Source organism: Podarcis muralis, chromosome 13 (assembly GCF_964188315.1).
Source record: "Podarcis muralis chromosome 13, rPodMur119.hap1.1, whole genome shotgun sequence".
Classification (NCBI taxonomy): Eukaryota; Metazoa; Chordata; class Lepidosauria; order Squamata; family Lacertidae; genus Podarcis; species Podarcis muralis.
The window spans coordinates 56,438,563-56,465,875 of record NC_135667.1 but is presented as its reverse complement, the minus strand read 5'-3'; the positions used below and the strand labels follow the sequence as shown (position 1 = coordinate 56,465,875).

Here is a 27,313-nt window from a genome sequence, read left to right as displayed (position 1 = left end):
GTGAATTGCCTCTTTTGTACGCAACTGTCATCAGCTGCATTTCCAACATCAACGTAATCCTTTCATGTGTTAATGCTTAACATTCCATCTGGTTAAAACCAAATATCACTAAGGTAATATCAGTTTAGCCCAGTCTTTGACTACTGTTTTTGTGCCAAGATTACATGGTTTAACCTCTCAGCCAGCAGGCCCCAAATTGAACACTTTGTTCACATGGTTATAAAGGAACCCTGGGTATTATTATGCAATTTCTTAACACTTGCTAAACCTTTTTCTTGTAGCAGCAATGAAAAGCAAATATTGTGTGCGACAACGAAGTAGGTTTTGAAGGAAATGAGCTTATTAAAAATACACCTTGCCTTAAATTCACGTAGTCATTCTGACATGGAGAAATGCTGATATGAACAGACTTTAGTACTGTAAAGAAATAAAGAGGTTGTGCAATTGCTAATCTAGCTTGCAACAGCCCAAACATGCTAAAATGAAGCCGGCTGGGCCACAAGCTGGATGCATAGCTAAGCAACCATGTCATCTATTCACCGCACGCCAAACTGCACTGTGGGGGCTCACCAAACAGCTTGGAACCCGAGAAGGAATCACAAGCAATTTGGGGAGACAGGCTCTGCATCCAACTGGGCGGCTGTGTGCTGCTTCTGGCATCCATGAGCCGGGCTCAGGTCAAGAACTGAATCGGATCTAAGGGCCAGCTAGGAATGCAGCAGAAATATTCTGATGCAGAGCACCTCTGGCTTCTTTGGGGAGATGTTCCGTGTCTTCTGAAGCCAAACTGTCAGCCCACAGAGGCAGGTTGCTGAAGCCAAAACAAGAGTTTGCCTCTTCCTAAAATAAGTTTTGATGTGTTTGTTACATGGATTTCTGGGAATGATGTTGCTAATGCAGGGATTCAATTATTTGGGCTGCAAGCAGCAACTCAAAGCAAGGAGTCTCCGGCACTGACAGTGGAAGCCTGGAAGCGACATCACTCATCTTCAAGGCTGCCCAAGAGCCATCCTGCCAGGTGTGGGCAGGGCTCCTTCTGTCACAACCGCCTTATCAAAGAAGTCAGGAAGTTGAACTAATTACATTAAGAGATATAAAAATGATGAACGGCAGAGTTTTAGCTATCTTCAAAATAAGAGCTTACTAAAGCAAGTGCTGTGTGGAAGTATCAGAATTTACTTCTTGAGCTAAATGCTTTCACAAAAACATTTACAGCTTTCATATCACTGCATGTTAGCCTGGAAGCAGGAGAACAAATCCCACATATAAATCTGCCACCTGAAGTGATCTCCACCACACGTTCCCAACTGTCAAGCTGTTATTAGCCAACGGCATATATCCTGTTCTTCCAACTCCCGAACCTGTTTCTCTTACCCATCCTTGCACGGGAACATTTTGTTCCTCCACTGAAACTGGCTTATACATCAATGCAAACAAAGATGTGATAAATTCATCAGAATCCACAAACCAACTGTGTGAGCTCCCAAAAATGCAAAATGGCAGATTTCACAGCAAGCAAGCAGGTATCTCACACTGCTTTCAGTCAAATCACTGAATTGTCTTGTCCCAGCTTGGAAAACTCACATTGGACTAATCTGGAATACCTTCGATTACATGTGTGGAGAAGATTGCAAAGAAGTAGAAAAGAAAAGAAAAGAAAAGAAAAAGGCGATTCTAATTCCAAATAAACTTTTGGTTGGTTTTGTTCTCAACCAAAGGGTGTATATATCCTTACAACATACCAACATGCCCCCCCACACCCCAAATGATGCAGACTCTGGTTCCACTTGCTTCCAGTCCAGATAATGGCTTTTATATCCCCTATATATGAGTCAACGGCCCTGACAAAACACCTCAATCCTGTTGTACTCCTATTTTTTGTTGAAATGCCTGAACTCTCTGATCAGTTCTGAGTATTTTCCCCAGTAACTCCCTTTATTTGCTTCTGGGAAGTACCGGACACTTGTTACGACTCAAACTTGTGCATTTTTACTCAGCAGTTCCACTCTGTTCAGTGGACTTGTTTTCAAATCAGGCTGTGATCCTATACTTCATGGGTGGCTAACGTTTTATCGTCCTCCGAGGGCTGCAGTCACCCTTATTAGGTGCTGCATGCCAGTAGTGGCTGTGGGCGAAAGTGGCTGTGACCACCTCACACTCTCTCATGCACACGCACACAGCCCCCTCTCCTCAGCCAACCTCTGCAGATCAGAGCAGGGGCGCATTGTCCCATCTCCACTCTTCAAATGATCCAAGTGAGGGGTGAGGAAGGGGCGATTGGCATCCCAATCAGGGCACTGAGCTTTATCGCCCCAGGGCTGCGGTGTGTGAACTTTATTTTTGTTTCTGCCACTGCCACCAAAATTGGGGTGGGAGTGTCTTGGAAGGCCAGAAAAAAATGCTGGTATGTGTGGATCAGGACCCCAAACTGGAGGCTCGCCACTCCTGCTATGCCTACCTAAATGGGCAAGATCACTTACTTGAAATCTTAGTATCACTGCAGGTATAGATGCCTTGTCGCTAAGCAGACTGTAATTCTACTGTATAAATAGGAATACGGACAAGGTTTTGAATCATAAGAAAAAGAACACTTAAAAAAAGGATAGGTGACATGTCCCTCACAAACAAATGCAGCATTTTTAAACGATGCCAAAATCAAAATGAGGAATTTGGAAGGTATGCGGTAATCTTCAGGCTGTTGTTCTAGTTATTTTTTTAAGAGAAACCCTTTTAATATTTGCTTCAAGGCAGATGTATCTTGTTACAACAACTTAAAGGTCTTGGATGCAGAGTCTCATCTCACAACCAGATGGTCCTTCTCTGATCACTGAAGATTAGAAGATTTAGGAGAGAAGTAAGTATGTCACCCTTTATACAACTAATTCAGAAAAAGAATTTGTCTGAAAATAACTTCAGAAAGCATTTTTAAGTCAAAATAAATCTTCCTAATCTTTATGAGAGAAATCAAGACAGCCTGTACAGACTCAGACATAGGAGATAAGGATTCAAATTAAGTTCAGGCATCAACTCCAGCAAATCATTGTATTACAGCCGCCGTTTCTTATCATTAAAACTATGCTGCCATTTAAAAAGTTTGCAAGGACCAGTAAGGAAAAGGCACTGTACAATCTGGACAGCAACTTCTGGACAGGGTGAACTATAAATTGAAACGTATTCCAAAAATTATATTTACAAATGCACATATTCAGAAGGAATGACATTGGAGCAACAACAACCACCTAAAGCAAGTTCTTTGGCCCTCAAGCAGAATGCAGAGTTGAAGGTCTAGATTCCAGTTCTAAGAGTGCCCAAAGAACATGCAGTTAAATGCACCAGAAAGAAAAAGTCAGTCCTGACGTATATATATATTGGCTTCCTTATTTTCCCCCCTGAAGATCTCTGAATGCCTAAACGATGGTGAAGAATTGGCCACAAACCATGTTTTGACCTTCCTAGTCATGACTTGTAGTGTTATGTCGTGACCTTAGAAGCCATGATTGAACCCGGGTGGATAAAAATCAATTATTTTTATTTATATATATATATATATATATATATATATATATATATATATATAATTAATTTAAATCAGATTTTTTTAAAAATAAAATGCTTTTGGAGGAAAAATCTTTCTAAAGATCGTTTTCCATTTCAGTTACATTATAGTCCGAAGGCTATTCATCAGGAAATAAGGATTTGTTTTTAATTATGAAGCATGAGGCTTTATATGCAATGTTTAGATTTTTTGGTAAACGAATTCCATTAATCAATTCACAATGTCATGCTCTTCCAGAGGTTTCTGTAAGATTATTTGGGGCAGTTTTTCTAATGAGAAGATATTATCACAGATGCTTGTTTTTGCAGTTCTCAAACGTGTGAATTGGTGTCTGCAGAGATAACATGCCTTTTCTTCACAGGAAAAATGTTATAAAACATACAGTGGTTTTTTGTGGGGGGGGGGGGTTGGTAGGGAAAATACTCATGTACTTACAAACCCCCACAAAATTCATTGCTGTTAAATATTTTGGTTACATTCAAAGCTACTATCTCCACTTCACTGCTCAACATACAAATCAGTGTTATACTAACTTCTGACAGCAAAATGCAGAGTATAGAATGAAAGAATCTTTATTTATCTTGGCACAAACACAGAACATAAGCGCAAGGACTGGATAAACAGATAGCCAAGGTTATGTATATGCCACAAGTCATTTTTCAAGTGACATAATGGTGAAGAAACCCAATTAATTATTTGGGGGGGGCAGTGTATTTCATTATTTTATTTTAATTATTTCTATGTGAATTTATATCTATGGCTGGAGGCAGAAATGCTTCTCAGTCCCAGTTTCTGGAAAGTGCAGGAGAGCAGAGCATTCTTGCACTTGGGTTTTGCGCACTGGCTTCCAACAGGCTGGCTAGTGTTATGGCAAGATGCTCGACTAGATGGGTTACCGGCCTGATCCTTATGCTCTTATGTGATTTTAAGTTGTCATAAGCTGCCTTGAGTGATGCACAGCCACTAAAAGGGTATGACAGAAATGTATATATAAATAAGTAAAAAACAAACACACACTGCATATAACTGGAGGAGTTGGAGAAAGCTGTTAACAGTATTTGTAATCTGCAGCTCAGAGCCCAGTGGCCACACACCCTTTCTTGTTGCAATGCCTCAAAATTAGGCAAAAAACGTATCACAGATACCACCAGCAGCATCACCTATGTGGTAACTGCTTGCCTCCCAAACACCATCAATTGTGCCAGCCGGGGTAACTTTTCACTCATGGCAAACTCAGGGATCAAAAACATCGCAATAAGCAGAGTGGGCCACAAATAATTTGCTCAAGTTCACAGGGCTAAAAAGTAGAAACTTTATACAGTGGTACCTCGGGTTAAGAACTTAATTCGTTCCAGAGGTCCGTTCTTAACCTGAAACTGTTCTTAACCTGAAGTACCACTTTAGCTAATGGGGCCTCCTGCTGCTGCTGAGCCTCTGGAGCACAATTTCTGTTTTCATCCTGAAGCAAAGTTCTTATCCCGAGGTAATATTTCTGGGTTAGCGGAGTCTGTAACCTGAAGCGTATGTAACCTGAGGTACCACTGTATAGCCTGCCACAAAAATACAACGATGTGGAATGATGCTACAACTGGCCAGGGCAATATATTTCCCAGAACCAGTATGGGGGGAGACTGCGATGGCAGCTTCACTCAGCGGTATATCTCTGGTGAAACCATCCCTGCTTGAGTCCCTCTGTCTCCAGCGCCCAGCGCACTGAAGGACAAACAAACTAGCCAGGAGCTGGAGGCAGAGGGACTCAAGCAGGGACGGTTTCACCAGGGGTATATCACACTCTACCCTGGCTGTGTCAGGATGCTGTCAGCGGCTCCCGGCTGGTTGCCCAGGAAAGTAGAAAGACAAGGCAAAGTTTCTTACAGTTCATTTTTATTTCAATCTTTACAGAGAGGCTATAGAACCCAGCCTCTTGGATAGTGGCGTTGTCCCGAATGAATCTCCACCCCCATCTCTCCCACTTCCTCATTCGTCATTCTCATAATCTCCTCTACAGATGCTGCCCTGTCTTTGAGCTCTTTGCTCTCCTACTTTTAAGGCTCACCGGGTTCTGGGAGATGGAGGGTCTGGAATGCTTTCTAGAGACAACATGTCAGCCAGATGCTGCTCCGACTCTGCCTGCTCCTCCTCTCCCATTACAGTGGTACCTTGGTCCTCGAACAGCTTAGTCGTCAAACAACTTGGAACCCAAACGCCGCAAACCCGGAGGTAAGTGTTCCAGTTGCAAACTTTGCAGGCGGTTGTAACTTCCAGGGCAAGGGTAAAACAGCCCCACTCCCCCACCCTGCTCACGCCGCCTGAGAATTCAAAGCTTCCCCTCGTCACCCTTTCGGGCGCCCTCTGCCCTGCTTGCCGCGTCCTGTCAGGGCAAGGGAAGGATGCCTGGCGGTGCTTTGTCCCAGGCCAGCACCAGTGCTGAGTGTAATCTAAACTGTCTTCCTCTTCCTCCTCCTGAGGAGGCAGTCTCCAACATTCCTCCTCTGCCCAGTTCCTGACAGGCAGAGGGAGAAACAAGCAGTTTTTCAGAGTCCCTGACCCTCCACCAGCTCACACAAGCCAGCAGCTTCATTAAACTAGTCCCCCTTCCCAGCTGAGAGAGCCCCAAACCCGCTCCTGCTTGCACATGAGTAGGAGTGGGATTGCAGCCTTGCTTGGAACCCACCCTCTTGGTGGAAGGCAGCCAGGTGGTCTAGCGCTCACTAGCAGCCTCCAGAAGCCCCTCTCCACAAGGCGCCTTCGCCCAGGAGGGTGGGCTGCGTCTTTCCTCCTGGGGTGAATGAACTCCCCTCCCCAGGAAAGAGGCAGCACACCCACACAGGCGAAGGCTATGGCAGTCAAATGCACAGAGCCTGTCAGGCTCTGTGTGCTTGGAAACTGCCGCCTGGCCCATCATCGGGGAGTGGGAGGCGAGTGGACAAGATGGCTCGGCCACCCCCCACATCAGCGAACGCGGAGGGAGTCTGGCCAAGGAGCCCCAAGGTCCTGGCTGCTCAAGCGCAAGCAGCAGGGAAATCAGGGCTTGCTCCATTGGGGACAGGAGCTCTCCCACCCCTAGTGGAGCCTGGCCAAAGAGCCCTGAGTCTCCTTCTGGTCATGCACAAGCCCTAAGGCAGTGGAGTCCAAGGGGCACCTCTGAGGGCATGCACCCCTCTCACTAGATCCTGCTGGAACCCAGAAGGGATGGCTGGTTCCCCCGAGAAAGCCTTCTCCAACCCCCGATTGTTCCTACTGTTGGACAACAGAAGCTCCTCAAGAGTCTTGGCAGCACTGACAGAGAGAACATTAATTTGGTAGAAGCTGGAGGTCCCTCGAAAAGATGGGAAAGAAGCATAACAATGACCTACGTCTTAAGTGGTAGAGTGACTGTTCTATTCTTTCTAAGAAAACAATGATATGCCACGGGTTAGTAACTACATCATCTGCAAGGGATTACTAGTCTATTGATTCAAAATATTATTTCATCAGTGCACAGGGCTGGAGAACGTCATCCTCTAACCTTGGGCAAGGTTCCATACAGAAAGGAGTTGAAGTCAAAGTATAGTTTCCGTATTACATTCCAAAACATACACAGTAAAAGCCTTCAGTGTGAATATACAATTATTTAGATCACCTTGTTGCATGAGTCATGTACAGCAAAGCCATTAAAAATAAGATATACACTGTCAAAATCTTGCCAAAAAAACAGTAAACTGAGTCCGTATGCTACATGAAAATACACCATCAAAATATTAGGTAACAATTAAAGCTAAGCCAAATGATGGCTTAGTCAATGCAAATGAATGGGTTCCCAGAGAGGAAATTTCCTCCTCTCTGGCTCTCTTGCTACAGCACTGCACTGAACTCAGCTTAATGTATCATCTGAGCCCAGCCTTGTGGTGTGCTGTCCCCCAAACAAACCACAGGACAAACCTTGGTGACACCTTGTGGTTTGTCTGGAAGAAAGCTAAACCATGAGGCTGAGCTTAGACGATATGCTAAGCCAAACTGTGGCCCCGCACTGCAGCAGCAGGACCAGGAAGGAGCAAAGAGCCCACAGCCTTCCTTCTGGTAGCCTACAGCATATATGCTCATTGTGGAGTGACTTAACATTACATGAATTCCAGTAAGAAACAGAAAAAGGAAAAAATGTTAACTTTCCCCTTGGAAGTTGTTCATTTATATGTTGCTTTCTTACCTGCCTGGATCTGATAGCATTAAAACTGACCAGTTAAAAAAACAAACAAACATATGGCTCAAATGCCAACTCCACTATAACAAGCATTATCCCTTAAGAATATTGATCAGAGAATGAAATACCTTGTTTTTTACTTTATTTTATACCACGTGGCTTTGTTACAAATAACAAACTTTGTCTGATTCTCACCCAAGGATTTGGGAACTACAGATATTGTACAGATATTAATAATTATATGAAAGCAAAATAGTTAACAGCGGTCATTGGTAACAAGGCAACACTGCGAATTGACCCAAAACATCCTGGCACTGGTTGGCTAATCAACACATGCAATAAAAATCTGTAATCTCATTTCAAACCAGAGGAGGAAACACTGAATTTCACCCTGGACTCTCTCTAGGCAGCTCCTGTTGCGCTGCCTTCTTGTTAAAGGTTGCACAGAGAAGTGTCCTTATAAGGCCGCCATACACCCCCTCTTAGGGACGCGGGTGGCGCTGTGGGTAAAAGCCTCAGCGCCTAGGGCTTGCCGATCAAAAGGTTGGCGGTTCGAATCCCCGCGGCGGGGTGCACTCCCGTTGTTCGGTCCCAGCGCCTGCCAACCTAGCAGTTCGAAAGCACTCCCAGGTGCAAGTAGATAAATAGGGACCGCTTACTAGCGGGAAGGTAAACGGCGTTTCCACGTGACCCGGAAGTGTCTCCGGACAGCGCTAGCCCCCGGCCTCTTGAGTGAGATGGGTGCACAACCCTAGAGTCTGTCAAGACTGGCCCGTACGGGCAGGGGTACCTTTACCTTTACCTACACCCCCTCTTAAAAGGGAAGGGAGTCCAGCATCAGAATTTTGTTTCTTGCCACAACTATAAGCTTAAGATACAAAGTTAGTAAGGGAGAGACATTTTGGCACCTGAGGCAAGCCACAAAATGGCACCAACACCCACCAGGGAAGAAGCGGGGAATGGAGATCTACATCGGGAACAAGGCAGGAATGAAACCAACCTAACCTGATGGTTGAAATGGGGATCAAAGGCTGTCGGGCGGAAGGAAGGATCCGCTCCGCATCATGCTGGGGGGGGGGTGCAGAGCCCAGCAGAGCCCAGAGAGCAGCCCGGCCCGCCACTTGCTTCCTGGGGGTGGGAGGAGACCAGCAGCACCTCCTATTCACCCAGAACAGAAGCAGCATTGGCAGGGCTGTGGAGGCCCCTTCCTCCGAGGAGTGTGCCCCAGGCCCCTGCTTTTCTCATGGCAGTGGCAGCAGCAACAGCCAAGGCATTCCTTGGAAGCTGGATCTGCTGCTCCTGTGGATCCTGCCACCCGAGGCAGTTTCTTCAGGCAGGCCCTGAGGTTAGTCAGCCAACAATGTTCCTGCAAGTAACAGAACACTTTTGGGGGAGCAACACCCCTTTTTCTTCACTCCGACTGCCAAAGCAAGCAACCATCCCAATGCAGTTGGCGCCTCAGTGAAAACACTCAGCCAAAGTCAGCTAATTAGAATCATAGAATCATAGAGTTGGAAGAGACCACAAGGGCCATCGAGTCCAACCCCCTGCCAAGCAGGAAACATAATTATGAGATATTAAATGAAAACAGGTACTGACCAAATATATAAAAACTAAGAAAGTTGTCCATAGGAAAATACCATGATCCATAGTTGGACAAACTATGTATTAGAATCAACCAAAGTAATTGCAAAATAGTTAGCAAGCTTTGAGGTCCCAAACTGTGTTTCAGTGGCAGGGCACTTACATCCCATGCTTGTATTCAGTAAACTGCATTATATATTTAGCAAATTCTAAAGGACTCACTTCACACACAAAAAATTAGGGCAGCAAAAAACTAGGAAGCACCTGTCACCAAATTTAAAAGGTACAAAGTAAGATCCTGCTTACAAAGCACCTCCTAAGGATTTTAACATACTCAGCAGAAGCCTTTTAGGATGAAAACAGAGGAAGGAACAAGTATGGCAAAAATAAGGGTAAACGTTTGTTGACAAGATCCTGAAAATTCAGCCAAATTTGCCAACTTTCACACACCTCAAATAGCCCTCTTACAAAGGCCACCTGCCAACACCCTGAGGGAGAGAAAATGAAAGTAACTTGCTTTCTATTTGCACACCTAAGTCCTGGAAGCTGAAGGGCAACTTCCTGAATCATGCAAACATTCCACACACTGCAAATAGCAACAAAAACCATGACAGATGAGCAAGTTTCTGCAGCCGGACAGTGCCTCCTGAGTTTCGCTGACTCCCGGAAAGCTGTTTTGCCTCATTTTAGCATATCTTTTTTTTAACTTTAAGAGGAAGCAATTGCAACGTTTATTCATATCTGAAATGCAAAAGGTTCACTGAACTCTGAGGGCAAAGTTCATGGTTTGTAAACATGTTACAGAAAATACTTCCAACATGTTGAACGCACTTATACATATGTAGCACTGGAAATTGTACTGAATGGATTTTTAAAGAACTAAAGCTGCAAACTAACTAATTTGGTTAGGAGGCAAAATTTTAATTAGTAGGGCTGCAGTAAAATGCATTTTTTATTTTTGAAGCTCCTTTGGTGCTGATGCTACTGTAATAGGGATTTAAAAAGGAAGCATTCTACATCATTTATTGCAAATGGTGAGATTTAACATTACGGTTAGCTTTGCACTTCCTCCAAAATCTAAGAAGCAGGTCTGTACAGTAGTGAGGTATGAATATGCATATGTAAATTTAAACAAACTAATTGATTAAATGGTAAAATGACCAACCTAAATGTCTTTAACTGATGGTACAGCCTTGATTTTAACTCCTTGAAAATGTTGATTCAAGGTTCCGACATGAACAGTGTTTCATTATGATGTCATCTTCCCATTACAACATAAAACTATCCAGAGTCTAGTGAAATGCCATTATGATTTAAAAAAGCAGTCGTTCTCTGAAATGCACTTTGCTGTTCTGAGACGAGAGAAGCAGTATCATGAAATCTGAACAATAAAAGGGTCCTTTACTTATTTAAACCTGACAGTGCACTCTAGAAGGTCCATGAAGCTTAGTCTAATGCTAACCTAATGTTGCAATTTGCAGGCTATTGGTATGCTTAAAAGCAGGCAGGCAGTGTCAGGACTGCAGCCAAAGAGCAACAGAATTTAAATTAAATTCTCTGGTGCTATAAGGAGTAGGGCAAATGAGTTTAAAATAAACTACTACCCTGGACTGAAAAGTTCATCATCTACATGAAACAGTGGTTCCGCTCCTTCCTCCTGGGCCGTGTCCAGAAAGTGGGGGGGGGGATGAGTGTTCATACCCCTGGGCTCTCACTTGTGGGGTGCCTCAGGGTCCCGTCCTCTCCCCCATGCTTTTTAACATCTATATGAAGCAGCCGGGAGAGATCATCGGGGGTTTAGGCTGGGTGTTCATCAGTACGCAGATGATACCCAGCTCTACCTCTCTTTTAAATCACAACCAGTGAAGGTAGTGAATGTCCTGTGTGAATGTCTGGAGGCAGTTGGAGGATGGATGGCGGCTAACAGGTTGAGGCTGAATCCTGACAAGACAGAAGTACTGTTTTTGGGGGACAGGAGGCGGGCAGGTGTGGAGGACTCCCTGGTCCTGAATGGGGTAACTGTGCCCCTGAAGGACCAAGTGCACAGCCTGGGAGTCATTTTGGACTCACAGCTGTCCATGGAGGCACAGGTCAAATCTGTGTCCAGGGCAGCTGTTTACCAGCTCCATCTGCTACTCAGGCTGAGACTCTACCTGTCCACGGACTGTCTCGCCAGAGTGGTGCATGCTCTGGTTATCTCCCGCTTGGCTTACTGTAATGCACTCTACGTGGGGCTACCTTTGAAGGTGACCCGGAAACCACAACCAATCCAGAATGCAGCAGCTAGACTGGTGACTGGGAGCAGCCACCAGGACCTTATAATACCAGTCCTAAAGGATCTTCACTGGCTCCCAGTACATTTCTGAGCACAATTCAATGTGTTGGTACTGACCTTTAAAGCCCTCAATGGCCTTGGCCCAGTATATACCCCCATCGCTCAGCCCAGACACTGAGGTCCAGCTCTGAGGTTCTTCTGGCGGTTCCCTCACTGGGAGAAGTGAAGTTACAGGGAACCAAGCAGAGGGCCTTCTCGGCAGTGGCACCCTTCTTTGCAATGCCCTCCCATCAGATGTCGAGGAATAAAGAACTACACAACTTTTAGAAGACATTTGAAGGCAGCCCTGTATCGGGAAGTTATTAATGTGCAACGTTTTACTATGTTTTTATATGCACTGCAAGCCACCCATAGTGTTGGGGAAACCCAGCCAGATAGGCAGGGTGACAACAACAGCAACAGCAGCAGCAGCAGCAGCAACAACAACAACAACAACACAAAGTACAGATTTGGGGGGGGGGGGAGAGACTTCTATCTGAGAGCCTGAAGAGGAATTCAGTCAGAGTTTACATCGCTCGGCAAGATGGACAAACAGTCTGATCTAGTAAAGGCAGTTTCCCAGGCCTGAAAGGAGAAAGGCATCTTCACCAAAGCAGCAAATGGATCCAGTGGGTTACTAGCCTTAATGGAGAACCACTTTGCTCACTTCATGCAATCCAAACATCATAGGAATAAGCATATTTTCTAAGTAACATATTTGCCTAATTGACCGCAACTGTGAAAAATGGCGAAGCGTTATTTTTTGTAGATTTGGTGGATAACGTTGTTTGAGGAGGGGGAAGCCCCAGCCTTATTTTTAAAATTAGCTTTAGGGTGGATTAGCACAGCTTGTGACCTACATGTCAAATGCAGCCCTCAAGACCCGCACTGTGGCCTGCCAGGAGCTGCTCCCGCCAGGCCTTTCAAACTATTCAGTTCCAGCTCAGTAATGAGGGTGAAAGGCAACACACACACATTCAAAACTTTCCCTTTGGCAGCTCAGGTACTCAAGGAGATGAAGCATTTAATTCTACTGTCAGGCACAATCCAATTTTGTTCATGCGAGAGTTTCCACTAGACCAAATTGATTTGGTATACTCAAAAGTTTGATAAGGGACACAGAGCTCTACAGAAAAGAAGTATTATGTGGTAATGGGCATTTCAGAGCCACTGAAAGAAAAGCTTGCTACCCTCAACACTATCGCTGCTCCAATAAAGAGTATCCTGAGAACCTGGTTCAAATTTCACCTCGTCTTTGAACTCACTAAGTAACTTGAAGCAAACCCTCTTCGAAGCCCTCAATCCACACATAACCCTGAAATCAGTGTTAGAAACTCAGATATAGAAGCTAGGTGCCAAGTGGCTCCTTAAACCAGGGTTACAGTCGCCAAAACAGAATGCCTAGTTGCCATTTTGGGGCCAGATGGCTCAAAAGTCATATTTTTCAATACGACTTTTTGGTGCTGTGATTCCTTCTGATTGTGCAGATAAAATATCACAGCAGAATTCTACAGGATGTGTTGCTAGTGTTTGAAAATAGTCACGATCCAAGAATCCCCAGGCAGGCACCTCCAGATGGCGGAGACCTTAGGTGCCATCCTAGTGCCCAGGCATCTTCACTCAGTCACAAGGGCCAAGAGTCAGGTGAAAAAATGCACCTAGCAAATTTCAAATCCTAATTCTTACCTAATGAGGTGGAAGCTGGTTCCTTGGGACAACCAGGGCTCACCTTACCAAGTGAAATGCCCAGATATTTTTTTTAAGTCCTCAAATCTCAAAGCCACACTCTTTCCTGTCCCACACCTCGTTCCACAATTGATTTCAAGGTAGAGTGTGCCCTGGGTACTTTTCTGTCAATCTCCCATTCTGTGGCTAACGAGCTCTCTGCACCACTCAGTTAATCTCAGTCCAAAACTATTCCCAGATCAGGGGGTCATGATCTGCCCATCTGTCTCTAAGCACCAAACCCAATTTTTATCTTACCAGAAGTACTAGCTATTTGTCCTGGATGTGTAATTTCCCCTCCTCACTGTTGTCACTATTTCAATGCAGATAATGCATCTAACAAGAACTAGTCTACTTTTTGGGTAGACCCACGAGCTGTTCTGAGCATGCTCAGAGCTGTTTCTACATCTGCAAACAGCTCAAACTGCTAAGTATAAAATGCCAATGTTCAAATGTCCACTGTTTCTTTGCAGGACAGGGAGAGTACCAAAAGAGGTGGAAAAGAAGACAACTTTTCTCCCAGCAGAGATGCAATTCTGGCAGCAGGGATGCTTTGTGTGCACCTCAGACTTGAGGCAAGTGCTGAAGGCTCTTCAGGGCTGGCAGCCTCTTCCCAATCCCACTGGGTCCCAACAACTGCACTCACACCCAACTGTACAGAACAGGCACCTGAATGCAGAAGCAAATCCAAAGGGGTGGAAATAATAACTGGGATCTGGAAGTCCTTGAAGTGCTTGCAGGTCAACTAATAGGAGTCCACTGCTTCCAGGCCCTTCTTCCCAGGGTTCGCCTGACATTGTCCAAACAATAAAGTCTCTACCGGGAACTTCAGTCCTGCAGCAGGAATTCCTGAAGTTCTCGGCTCCAGTCCTTGGTTCCCCTTTCCCAGCTTTCCACCAGCCTGTTTCTCCTCGGCCTGCTCTTTCTGCAAGCCTCTTCCAGACTAGGTCTACCAACTTTATCTTTCCTCCCCGCTCTCCCCTCTAGAAAAAGAAAGGCCAGCCTCTCCAAAGCCAGGGCTGCTGGGAAATAGAGCCCCTATAAACAGTTAACTTATTAAACCTCACAATAATTTCATACTTATCTGTCTATGTATTTCTAATAGTATAACCAAATCAGTAATTTTTGATATACAGTAACTGTAAAAAATACTCTGAAAATTTGTTGTTCCAAAAAATGAAACCTTCATCTGGTTGTAAATATTAAGATTATACCAGAAAGAATGAGTCTTTCTGTAAAACAAATATGATTTAAATCAAGTCTTACTGACTAGCGATTTAAACTGTGATTTAAATTGTGATTTAAATCGATTTGATTTAAATAAAATCCACCCTGGTGCTATTTGTAAAACAGCAATGCTTAAGTGTCCACTTAAGTATCTATGCAAGAGAGAAAGATAGGGAGAAAACCAAAAGTTGGCCACCACCCCACCATGACCTCTCAGTAGACCCACCAGGTTCCAGAGGACACTGACTGACCACTTCTTATAGAGTTAGTGCAAGGATTACAGGATGGTGTACTGAAGTTCTAGGCATTATTACCATGTTTTCCAGGACCAGTCTAGAATGGAGAAGCAGTATGAAGATGAGAGCCAACATTTTCATTAATGAGCTACACTCAACTGCCAGTGATGAGCCATTCCTAACACTTGTTTAAAATGAAATTATTTCAGACTTACACTAATTGTTCTAAAAAAAGAAAGAAGACATTGTCAGATGGGTTTTAAAAAGAATTAAAGACAAACTCATGGAAAAGGAGTGTATCAATAACTATTAACTATGACACCTAAATGAAATCTCTGTATTTGGAGGCAGTACACCTCTGAATAGTGCAAGCTCAGGGCTGGACACAATTATGAGTTAGAATCATAGAATTGTATCGTTGGAAGGGACCCCAAGGATCATCTAGTCCAATCCTCTGCAATGCAGGAATCTCAACTAAAGCACCCACAACAGGTGACCATCCAGCCTCTGCTTACAAACCTCCAGTGAAGAAAAGTCCACAACCTCAAGGGAGACTGTTCCACTGTCTAACTGCTCTTTCAGTAGCAAAATAGCAAGATGGTGTTTGGATGTATTTCAAAAATCATACTATATAATTAATTCATTAGCAGAAATGTGGGTTTTAAGAATATGTGGACATATCTATATAAAGAAATCATAACAATGAAGCAGAGAAGCGAGCTTGTGTAGTGTCAGTCTATATGACTTTTTAAAAATAGGATTTCTTTGTGGTTAGCTGCTCTTCATCAAAAGACTCACATGAAGCTCCTCAAATGCTGTGAGGATGCAGTGCATTGGGGACGACATCCGAGGCGCAGCCGCCATTGACCCACCTTTATTCTGCCCCTCAAAGATTCCTGGTTCCTGCAAGGCTGGGGGTTGGACCCCTCCCAACTATACAATTCTGAATCCTGCCTTTATCGTCGGTTGCCTTCTCACACCTTCACTTCCTTACTTACTTTCTGCTGCATTCAGCTTTAGTCCAGTGCAGTGGCTACATTAGATTTTTTTTGCGCTGGAGGGGGGGAGGAATCCCTTCACAGAATTAACAGGCAGACACCAAAAACTCCTCCCTCCTCCCGCTTCTGCTGTGTTAGTTGCTAGGTATGAACATTTCTCTTGAGCTGAAGGTGGGAAGTGTTGTCATGACTGCTGATGTCACAAAGGCTTCCCTCCTGAAACTAAGGGAAACAATTGTGGGTTTGGGAGTAAGATGATTCAACAAGTTCCCTGAATATTTTTTCAGACTTGGAGTGCAATACTCATCGGAGTTTGCGGGTCTCTCTCATAGCTAGAGGAAGGGGCAGATTTGCAATTTTAATTTGAGAGATAGAGAGCGGCAAGCTTTTAGCTGGCCCAGACACTGAGGCAGAGAGAAGGGTTGTGTTCCAAGTGCTCCTCTCACTTCTCACTACTCTCTAAAACAGTTCATAGTGAATCACATGGGATCAGGTCAACGGGAACTAATGGCTACATTTACACCCTCCTCGCCATAGGCAATCGCTCCACAGCAACAGATGAACGGACATTCGTGTCAGAATCTGTGTCGTTCGGCGTGGAAGACCCTGAGGAGTTCTAGCTTCAAGAGGCTAGAGAGTGCATCACGCCATTTAGAAAGAAGAGAGAGCCCTTTTGAGAAAGTGCACTGTAAAGACTTAAAAGCAGAGGAAGAGAGCATGAAAGCATTAGGAGATCAAGACTTGAAAAGCCTGATGAGGAAACTGCCTTTACATTAAAAGGCAAGCACAATTTCTAGTAGCCTTTTGAGGTTATGCACTTCAGAGAAGAGGGAAATAATAGGGGGTTTTATTTTTTAAAAATAGCTGCACAGTAAAATGAAATGCAAGAAAGTGGGCAAAAATAAAATCAATGGATATTTTGAGCAATCCATCTAAAAACAAAGGCCTGAAGCCAAGGATGCCTGCTTATTTCAAAGATCAGTCAATGAACTTCAACCTCGCCAACCTCTGAAGTTCCTGGTTCATGTGCAATGGTTCTGGCTGTCCTTTCTCGCTCTCTCTGGCCTTCCCCTCATGCCCTTAAACTCAATTCTTCCAGAACCCAGGGCCCTCGTCTCTCATGTCTCTTGGACAGCCAGGGAACCCCTGCACCCCCCCCCCCTTTCCCTAAGGTCCATCCATGGCAGGGAAAGGGGCCTTTTGTCTGCCCCCCCCCCTTTCTTGCATTGGCTCTAGAGTGGATTACGCCTGCCAAACTGCAGACAAATAGGTCTGGGTGGGGCTGCAGCAGAAGTAAGTGGGATTAACTTTCCTCCATGATTTGGAGTGGGGGCATGGACTTGTCACTTACTCTTTCTTACTCAAAAACAATAAAGAGGCAGCTGAGGGGAGTGTTTTCTTGCCTGCACATTTAAAAAAAACACTTTGTGGCATCCCACTGGCTTTCCTTCCTGGCACTTGATTGTGTCCTCCAACAGGTCTCACTGGCCTTACAGCATTACATGCTTGTGATGTTGCCTGGAGTTCTGAAGAGTTCTGAGTTTTGTGTTGGTTAAAAAGAGCAACAATGAAATAGAGCTTTGAACTTTTTTTTTTTTTTTAAAAAAGGTATTCAGCACTGTCCTTTAACTAAAAATAAAAATCTAGAGTGCTCTGCAGACAACATTTTGGAAAGGCTCAGTTCTTACAATGTCCGTTGAAGTAGAGAAACACAGTGATATGTATGATTTGATCCCAGGATGACCCTATTTTCATCGGAGAAATGTTGGAAAGTATGGAGTTATCTCCGAGCTAAGGAGATAAGCTGCCCAAAGTGGATAGGGGTTTGGGGAAGCCCACCTAACAATGTTTAGAAAAAATAAGGATAAGATAAGAATTTGTTTGTATTGTTTGTTTTTTCTGCTTGTGTTGTTTAGTTGTGTTATAAACTGAGTAAAAAAAAATGGGGGGGGGGACAAAGTGGATAGGGGAAATTATTATTATGGAATAGGACGTCCCTACTTTCATCAGAGAAACGATGGAGGGTGTGTAACCATACATCTGTTTTGCATTCCCTCTAGTAAACTATTTCTGGGCCTCTGCCCCATAATCATTCCTTTGGGACCATTTGCCCTGCTTTAGAAGAACATATTGCCTCCTGAGTATCAGAACTAATCATGGCAGACCTAGTTAAAATAACCAGCCTAGGAATCTAAGCACAAATACTCTGATCAGAGCAGAAATACTATATGCAGCAGAACTAGCATCGTATGTGCTTTCAAGGTACTGATATTTAACACAGAAGTCTCACAATTTCTGGATATACAGACACACCAGAAATCATATGAGAGATCTTTGTGTTAAAATCTCCATACAACAGGTCACCTGCTTGTTCTGATACACAAATAAGTGACCTGCTGTGTGGAGATTAAACACACAGATCTCTCACATGATTTCTGGAGTGCATTTTCATGCAAGACTAATACCTATTACACTGGTAATCTGGTGCATTTGAGCACGGTCCAAACCACCTTAAACACACACAGATATATTTACTCCAAGGTCATTATTAGTAAAATACACAATCGGACTCTACACAAATTCATATGGAATTCTGATGATTTGGGGGTTTAAAAGAAGTTTCACCTTGCTTACATTCCATATTGTTTTAAAATCATATCTGATTTGCATTTCATTTTTACTGAGAGCAAACAGGAGCTTATCCGGCCAATTTCTGTGGATGAATTCCATACTTTCAAAGCTACAGTTGCTCATCTTTCTTTAAAAACAATATCCAACACTTTAGAAATTCAACACACTGTAAAGGCAATTTCACAAGGAACCCAAGAAGCATAAACACAGGGAGTGCAGGAAGCAGAAGCAACAATTTTGGACGTGGGGAGGGGAGGGGGCTTGTCTGACCCCCACCTGACACTCATCCCCAAGAAGGATGCTTTCTATAGGGAGGGCAGTGTGGTGCCTTGAAGCGAATCCAAGTAATGCAGCTGCAGACAGTTAAGAACTGGACCCTGGCCTGGAAAGGGCAATCCTCTGCTTAGAGGCAGCCCAATCACAGGTGGCGTAAGCAGGGACAGGCAGAACTGGTCTTGTGAAAACTCAAAAGGCTCTTGATCCAAGGGTCAGAAAACTCTCTTCCCTGGGGACAGGGGAGGAGCCAAGGGAGGACGGGGGGGGGGGGCAGCTTCCCCCCATTAAATCAATAAAAATACTGAACTGAGGTTCTGCCCCCTCCCCCCCCCATATAAAGTCTGGCTATGCCCCTGCCAGGGGAAGAGGCTCAGGGCCACAACTTGTAGCAGAATTTCACCAGTGCCAGGAATTCATTAGTGCCAAGTGGGCAACGAAATGCGCCTGTCAAGTCCAAGATGAAAAAGAAAGAAGGCCGGTCTCTCGGGTCCCACCTGCCTCAGGCAAGGCAAGGCAAAAACAAGCAGGCACCAGCTCCCATGGGCGCAGACAAGGAGGGGCAGGCCGTTTGTTTGGGGGGGGGGGAGAACCTCAGTTTGCTATGTATTTTTGTTTTTAATTGATTGGGGGGCAGCTACCCCCCCCCGCCTCCCTTCGCCACGCCCAAGGCAGCGCCACAGGTTTGTTTCCCCCCCTCGCCAGCTACAGGTGGCTCTGCTCCCCTCCTGGGGGGGAGGAGGAAGTTTGCAAAATGCAGCTGCGGGCGGCTGTTCACACGAGTGGACACGGGGCGAGCCGTCGGCTAAGGGGCCTGGAAACGGGGGGGGTGGGTGGGCTGGGCAACTGGAAACACGCCGCGTGGTGGGAGCAACAGGGATCGAGACGCCTCCGGGGAGTCGGAGGGCGAGGGGCGGAGCCGCCGGTCCCCGGCGCGCCCCCCTCGTGTTTGCAAGGAGGAGGAGGAGGCCGCGGGCAGCCAGCGACGCGCGCCCGGGACCAAGGCGCTCGGCAAGCGAAGGCTTTTCCGGCGCGCAAATTGTACGGAGAGGCGCCAGCCGCACGTCTGAATGCATACACGGGGGTACAAAAAAGCAAAGGAAGGCGACCGGTGCCATGTTTTAAAGACACTGCAATTTCACGTGGCGGAAGGAAAGCAAGCCTGGGGAGGGATCGTGACACGGGGGGGGGGGGGTGGCTGGATCCCCCGAGGTCCCGCAGCCCCAGCCCGCCTTCCCTCGCCCCACTCACCGGGAGCTCCACGCTGACCTCGGTGCCGTCGAGCAGCTGCACCCGGCACTGCAGCGCCGCCCGGCCGCCCGTCGCGGCCGCCTGGATGTGCGGAGGCGCCGGGGCTCCGGGCGCGGCCAGCGGGGCTCCGGCCGAGGCCGCCCGGGGCGCCCCGTCGCGCTCGTCTCCTTCGCCGGCCGCTCGCCCGTAGCGCTGCATCGACCGCCGGCCGAAGGTCCTGCGCAGGAACCGCAGCATGGCGCGCCTTCGCTCCGGGGGACGCGAGCGGCACTCCGGCTCCGAGCGGCCCCGCGCCGGCGCTCCTGCGCGGACGGAGCTCCGCCAGCCGCCCGCCGGGGAGCCAGGCAGGCAGGCAGGCAGCGGTGGGCTCGCCGCCGCCGCTGGGCGGGGTCCCCGTCTGCCGCCGCCTCCCTCCCTGCCGCAGACGGCGGCGGCGGCTGCACAAAGGCGGCGGCGGCGGGCGGCGGAGACCTGTGGCGGCGCCGCCGTCGCTCTAGCTCGGCCAAGGGGGCCGCGTCCCTGGCCCCAAGGCGCCCCCTCTGCGCCGCCTCCGGGGCCGCCTCGCGGAAAGGGCGCCTGCGGCTCTACCTGCGCCCGGCTGGCCACCTGCTCCACCTGGCCTTACCTGGGCGGAGGAAGAGGGGTCGGCACAGCGGCCGAGATGCCTCGCTCCTCCCCGGAAAGCCGGCCAGGCCCTTCGGCGAGCCGTGGGGCGCCCTCTCTGGCCCGCGCCGAGGCAGGCGAACGGCGGAGAGCGCGTCTCTTGCTCCCAAGAAGCCTGCGGACCTTGGACACTTACTTCCGAGTAAGTTCTGGGCAAGGCCAAGCCGACAGGAAGGGCCTGGCAAGGCACGCTTGGATCTCGGCCTGAGCAACTGTTAGGATGGGAATGGTTGGTTGGTTTTCCAGGTGTGCTCTTGTTTTCTTAGTCACAGGATTGCAGAGGTGGGGAGGGGCCCCCAAGGGTCATCCAGTCCAGCCCCTGCCATGCAGAAATCTCAACTATTGAGGAGAGCCCACAACTTCCCAAAGAAGCCCCTGTCACTGTTGAACATCATTGTATTTTGTGCTTTTATTTCGTAGGAACCGCCGCCATTCCATCCATGTGGAGATTCCTGCATTGCAGAGGGTTGGACTAGATGACCCTCGGGGTCCCTTCCAACTCTACCATTCTAGGATTACTATGACAAGAGCCCTGCTGGATCAAGCCAACTAGCAGTCTGTTCTCCCAGGAGTCAACCAGATGTCAATGGGAAGCACATGGGCAGATCCTGAGCCCCCGGCAGCCCCCCCCCCCCGAGCTTAGGGTGAGGCCAGTGGAAGGGAGTGCAAAATGAGGGTTTCTGTAAAGCACAGAACACACTGAGGCTGCACCCTTAATTGTTTCATTTTCATTTCATTTTTAATTTGCATACCGCCTTTTCTATCTTGCTATTTACAAGGCAGTTTACAAGCTGAAGAAACAACAATATACAGCAAAGGTCACACATCTTATAATGATCCAATAAAAATGTCAAGATAAATATATGACTTAAAATAAACAACAGTATCAAATAAAGTAATATTTAATAACCCATTAGAGTATAATCGTATACAAGAAAATAGTGTCAACCTATCAGCAAATTCACTCTCAACAATTGCAGTAACCGTTACTTAAATTATAAAATAAAGCAACAGCAAAATACATAAAATACCACAATACATAAAGGTAAAGGTAAAGGTACCCCTGCCCGTACGGGCCAGTCTTGACAGACTCTAGGGTTGTGCGCCCATCTCACTCAATACATAAAAAGCCATAAAGTAATGATACTGTTGTTCATTAATGGTGCCCTTTCTTTAGGTGTTGGCGTCCTAGAGCAGAGCCAAACCCAGATGGAGGACCTTCTTGCAGGACCAGGCATGCTGAGGTGCATGTGTGAACAAAGAAGATTTGCCCTGCCCTGGAAAGAAAACAGTAAATGGCTCAAGTGTTGAGCTCTTCAGCACAGAAGGCATCCATCTTAACACAGTGTCTTCTATGGTCTGTCATGGATCAAAGGAGCAAAGCACAACACAGATAAGGGCCCGTTGTCTCACTTTCCTGTCTCTGTCAGTGAGCACTGCAAGTTGCCAAGCCCTGCCCAGGGCTGTGTGTAGGAGCAAGTAGGAGTCCAAGTGAGTAACACAAGCCGCAAGGAGCAGTTTAACTCAGACTCCAGCCATGTCCATGAATTGCAGCCCTTCCAGAGAAATGAAAGGTTGCCATCACGCCAATGGAGAAAAGTCAAGTTCTGCACTGTTATGATGAGAGCAGACCTTGCTCTCTGCCCTGGCTGGCCTGGCAGTGAGAAGGCACCTTTACACATCCACCTCTATATGTTCCCATCACCCACCGGAGATCCTTGCAATGTCTTCCCTCCACATACAACCTGCCTTTCAGGATGGTGTGCATTTTGCAACTCTGAAAAAAACTGAACGTACGAACTAAGTACAGAAAGTGTTAAAGGGTTGTGCAATTCATAGGGAAGGGGGAGGCTGGTACATCAACAACTGGCAGAATAGTTCTGTAAAAAACAAAACAAAAACCTGATCCTCAAAAGGTTCTCATTGGGAAGAATATACAGTGGTACCTCGGGTTACAGACGCTTCAGGTTACAGATGCTTCAGGTTACAGACTCTGCTAACCCAGAAATAGTACCTCGGGTTAAGAACTTTGCTTCAGGATGAGAACAGAAATCGCGCAACGGCAGTGGGAGGCCCCATTAGCTAAAGTGGTACCTCAGGTTAAGAACAGTTTCAGGTTAAGAACGGACCTCCAGAACGAATTAAGTTCATAACCCGAGGTACCACTGTACCTGGAAAGGCAGCCTAGATATATTTTAAATAAAGAAATTATTACAGCCCTTCTGTGTGCTTTGCCTCTCTTCCCTTGCAACAACCAGGCTGGGAATATATGATTTTGCAATAGCTGCAGACTCCTTTTGGCCTTCTGGAAGCCTAACAAGCACACCCTACCTCAGTATTTAAACAAAACAAAACATTAAAAGAACGCTGGAAAAGAGAAGAAAGAGAAATTAATTGGGAAATGCAACATTGTTCAAAATTAGGGCAAGAAAGGAAAATTACCAGATTAGAACAAGGCTGCAATGCCTGTTGGAAGAATTGGGTTAGGTCAAGGTATACAAGAGGAGATTTTGTGAAGTCAGTTTGCTAAAAATTCACCCTACTAGAGGGAGTCTACTGACCTCTCAAATAATTTGCAATACCAAATTACACCTCTATATCTAAATGAGTTATTTTCTTTAAAAGGTATTCCAAGATGCTCTTCAGCCTATTCCTACGGAAATATATTTGGCTAAATTCTGTGAGATTATCACCCAGTAAGTACCGTATTTTTCTGTGTATAAGACTAAGTTTTCCCCCTAAAAAGTAATGTCAAAAATTAGGGAGCATCTCTCCCCATTTTCTTAAATCGGAGTCCTCCCAAATAGGGAGCATCTTACAGACAGAAAAATACGTTACATATTGGACTTAATAGGAGCTTGATAATATTTATACTCTGTTCTCCTTTAAAAATACAGAGTTTCCCTTTCAGTGCCAGCTATAGTTTTGAATAAGCAAGCAGTCTTACACGTTTACCCTCCCAACCAGAGCTGAAATAGATCTAGAGCAGGCAAGGCCAACCTTTTTGGACCAGTAGGACCATTTCAATTTTTGAGGAAGTATTGTGGGTGCCAGTCAGAGTGTAGCATAACACAAAATTAGCCTGGAAACGAGGAGACTGAGAGGAGATAGGAGAGCCATCTTCAAATATCTCAAGGGCTCACATGGAAGAGGGAGCAAGTTTGTTCTCTCCTGCTCCAGAGCGTAGAACTCAAACCAAGTTACAAAAAAGAAAATTCTGACTAAACATCAGGAAGAACTTCTGACAGTCGAGCGGGCTCCCTCAGAAGGTGAAGGGTTATCCTTTATAGGAGGTTTTTAAGCTGAGGTTGGATGGACACCTGTAATGATGCTTGAGTTGAGATTCCGGCACTGCAGGGGGTTGGACTAGATGATCCTCAGGGGCCCTTCCAAATCTACAATTCTAGGATTCTATCATTCACTCTGCTCTTCTGTGATGCAAGTTCTATGAAGCAAGATGTAATCTGCCTTTCTTCCAACCAGAAGTAAATAGCGTTCTAATATAAATCTAACCACATTCGTTCAAAAATACGAAACTAAACTTTTGCTCTCAGTGAGCAATTAAAAAAAAGTGGTTGTCCTTTTTACAAGGGGAGAGGCATTAACGTAGACTGCATGGCAGCATTCCAGATTCATTAATTATACTGTGCCTGCCACCATGTACCTCTCTTCTCTTTCATTTCAAATGGATGTGCCCAGAGGCAGAATTGTACTTCTGTGTGCTGTTAACTGTCTGCTGTGATCTGACCTTAAAGTTAGTTGTGCCACTCACTTGTGGGAGGCAGTGTCCCTTTTACCTGCTCAACGATGGTGAAAAATGCAGTTAGCATATTTTTGCATTGAGCTGACTTGCAGAGCTACGGGAACATACCTTAAATCAAGATACCCTACGGTTTGCTCATTCTCCAGGTAAGCAGTTTAACATTCATGCCAGTCAATGAAGCACGGCTGGCTTGTGTAAGACTACTTACTGAATGTCATTTACTGGTGTCTGCCCAAATTCAACTTGACCCAAAAATGATACCTGTTGCCAAGATGGGACTTAGTAAAGTCTATACACAACCCCACTTGCCTCCTTGCTGAACCTTTGTCCACAAATGAAGATTTTGGGAGAATTTCTGCAATCTTCATGGCATTCCCATGAAAACCAAAAAACTTTTGGGTGGAAAAAATACCTGCTTATTTAACAGGCGAGTGAGTGACCTTCCCATTTCCTTCTATTTTTATTAACATTAAACAGAGCCAAGCCACTCTCCTCAGCAGCTGGCCACTAGTCAGTTTAAAAATCTATTTGAAAACAGCACTGGGAATATTGCTACAGGATTGCATTGTATAGGGAGTTTACCTTCATTCTCAAGAGGTTTTCGAACTGAATAGCAGCCATCTGCTGCGTGCAGCAGCTTGCCTTTAACATATTTGGGCAAAGTCTACCCAGTCACCTCACCAAATGCTACTCATCCTACCAACTTGAACTTTCTACCCTCACCCTACCTGAACATCTACTGGCCAGACTCATCTTTAGATGAGTTTTTGCTCTTCATATGATCTGACTGAATACTGAAAAATTCAACTGGGACAAACATTTGGATGAGCCCTAAGCTAAATAGGGCGGTGTTCCACAAAGTCCTGTGGTGAATAAACTCTTAAATTCATTAGTTTCAAAGTTATGTCCATTAACTTTAAAGGGTCTATTCTGAGTAGGACTGACATTGACTACCACCCCTAATCTTGGCTAAATCTTGTCCCCTATAGTCTCTGACTAATTAAGGAGGCTGCCTCAAAGGTAAATGGGCTGGGATCCCTCTGGCCCACTTGTAATTTGAGCCCAGCAGATCACTAATGTGTCCTGTGAAATAGTAGTAGAATAGTAGAATTCTAGAGACTGAAGGGATCACGAGGGACCCCTCATCCAACTCCCTGCAGGACTTTGCCCAAAGTGGGGCTTGAACCCCTGGCGCTGAGATTAAAAGGCTCGTGCTCTACCAGCTGAGCTATCAGAAGTGTATAGTTTGGAGATTTTCCCTATTCCACTTCTTTTGGACAAGAGGTTGCCTTGACTTGGGGAAAGACTGCCCTCCTTTTATGCAAGAACAATTTGTCCAGAGAATGGTGTGAAGTCACGACACTTTTATTATGAAATTAGACATATTTGGCCATCTAAGATGTCTGGATGAGAGATTGCCTCAGCACAATATGTAACTGGGCCAGTCCTGTTCTGACTAAAATCAGGAAGACCTTTCAACAGTGGAACGGATTCCCTAAGAAGATGGTGGGCTCTTTTCCTCAGAGGTTTTTTTTTAAGCAGAGTGTGGACTGCCATCTGTCAGGGATGCTTCAGTTGAGATTGCTGCACTGCAGAGGGTTGGACTAGATGACCCTCAGGGTCGATTCCAAGTTCATGATTCTATTCTATAACTAGCCAGAGTGAGGCAAGCAGGCAGTGGCAGCAGCCCTGAGCCTACTAGCCATTTCCCTTTGTGGGCACTTCAAGGCCTGCCCTCCACCCCCTCCCTTAAACTAGCTCACTGCACTCAGGTGGGGTGGAGGACGCTGTCCCACGGCCAAGCCTTCTGCATGTGGGATGGAATGGGTTGTCTTCACCTTAGGCAGCACAATGTCCTGAACCAGTCCTGATATGGAAGGAAAGCTGTCTCCCTAGCTGGTTTGGGGGTCACCCCTGGTTCTGGTGTGGGTCAAGTGAATGCACCCTCGCCTTCCTTGTTCTCTTAGATTCAGGTGGAAGAGCTAGGGCAGCTCAGAAGGGCCCTCACGCAAACACCTGGCTGGAAGGCTTAAAGCCTGCCACTGCCACATGGGAGATGGATTGAAGAAAAGGAAATACGAATTGGCTCCACCCTGTAGCCTGACTAATCACGGCTAGGAGTCAGGTGGAGCCATAGGTCTTTAAAAAGTGTAGGGGGTGTCAGAACTGCGCTCCGACTGAAAAAAAGCACCGCCATGAAGTGACCTGGCCACCTGAACCTCAGGGCCAGATGTATGCTGGATTTCGCACCCCCATGTGAGAGACATGACATCACAACAGGATTTCCTTTGTTACCCACATACCTTTACTCAGACAACTCTTGACAAGGGCACTTAACTGCATGATGATATCACCTCAGTTGAAACCGTGTGTTTTTAAATACTGGAATGCAACTGTACCTGAAAAACCAACTGAAGAGATTGCCACCCCAAGTTTCACCATTGCAAAGGTGAAACATGCCCCCAGTGCTGTATTGCTCCATTGAGTTTTGTGTCAGCCGAGGAACAAGAAGTGGCTCTTTGTGCTGCCTGCACACAGACAGGTCCCTCTTCTGGCAAGCTGTCATCCTCATGGCAAGAAACAGGCACTTGGATCAGAACTCCTGGTGCTTCACACTGGGCGTTCAGAGAAGATGCTTGATGCCACATGTATTCAGTGATGCTACACAATGTTGTATCTACAAACATTTCACAATATTATGCAATAACTTCCACAATACTGTGCTATGTTGCTAAATACCAAATGTGTCAGTGAATCAGTGTGAAGAAAGAAAAACACTTTCCATATGTTTCTTCTTTTTGCCTAAATTTATTCTTTTAAACTAGACTTGAAGGTGAAGCGTGTCACAACATTAACAAACAAATTGTAATCATTTTAGTTGTTATAATACAGGGTGAATCTTTTAACATGTG

General features: G+C 45.9%; 1 protein-coding gene and 1 long non-coding RNA gene across 4 annotated transcripts in view; one reads left to right on the top strand and one right to left on the bottom strand.

The window, feature by feature from the left end:
• Positions 1-20,344, bottom strand: part of EPB41L4B (erythrocyte membrane protein band 4.1 like 4B) — a 140,559-nt gene extending 120,215 nt beyond the window's left edge. Inside the window, exon 1 of one of the 3 annotated variants that reach the window (XM_077917669.1) lies at positions 19,976-20,344. In XM_077917669.1, coding sequence (XP_077773795.1) covers positions 19,976-20,212 — 237 coding nt within the window. In that variant the 5' untranslated portion in view covers positions 20,213-20,344. The remainder of the gene's footprint in view (positions 1-19,975) is intronic. The other 2 variants (XM_077917668.1, XM_028702132.2) reach the window with 2 other exon arrangements.
• A 112-nt stretch (positions 20,345-20,456) lies between these two features.
• Positions 20,457-22,857, top strand: LOC114581987 (uncharacterized). The gene is made up of 2 exons (XR_013390505.1): positions 20,457-20,780; positions 21,816-22,857. It is a non-coding gene; the product is annotated as an uncharacterized LOC114581987 (long non-coding RNA).
• Positions 22,858-27,313: the final 4,456 nt, after the last annotated feature.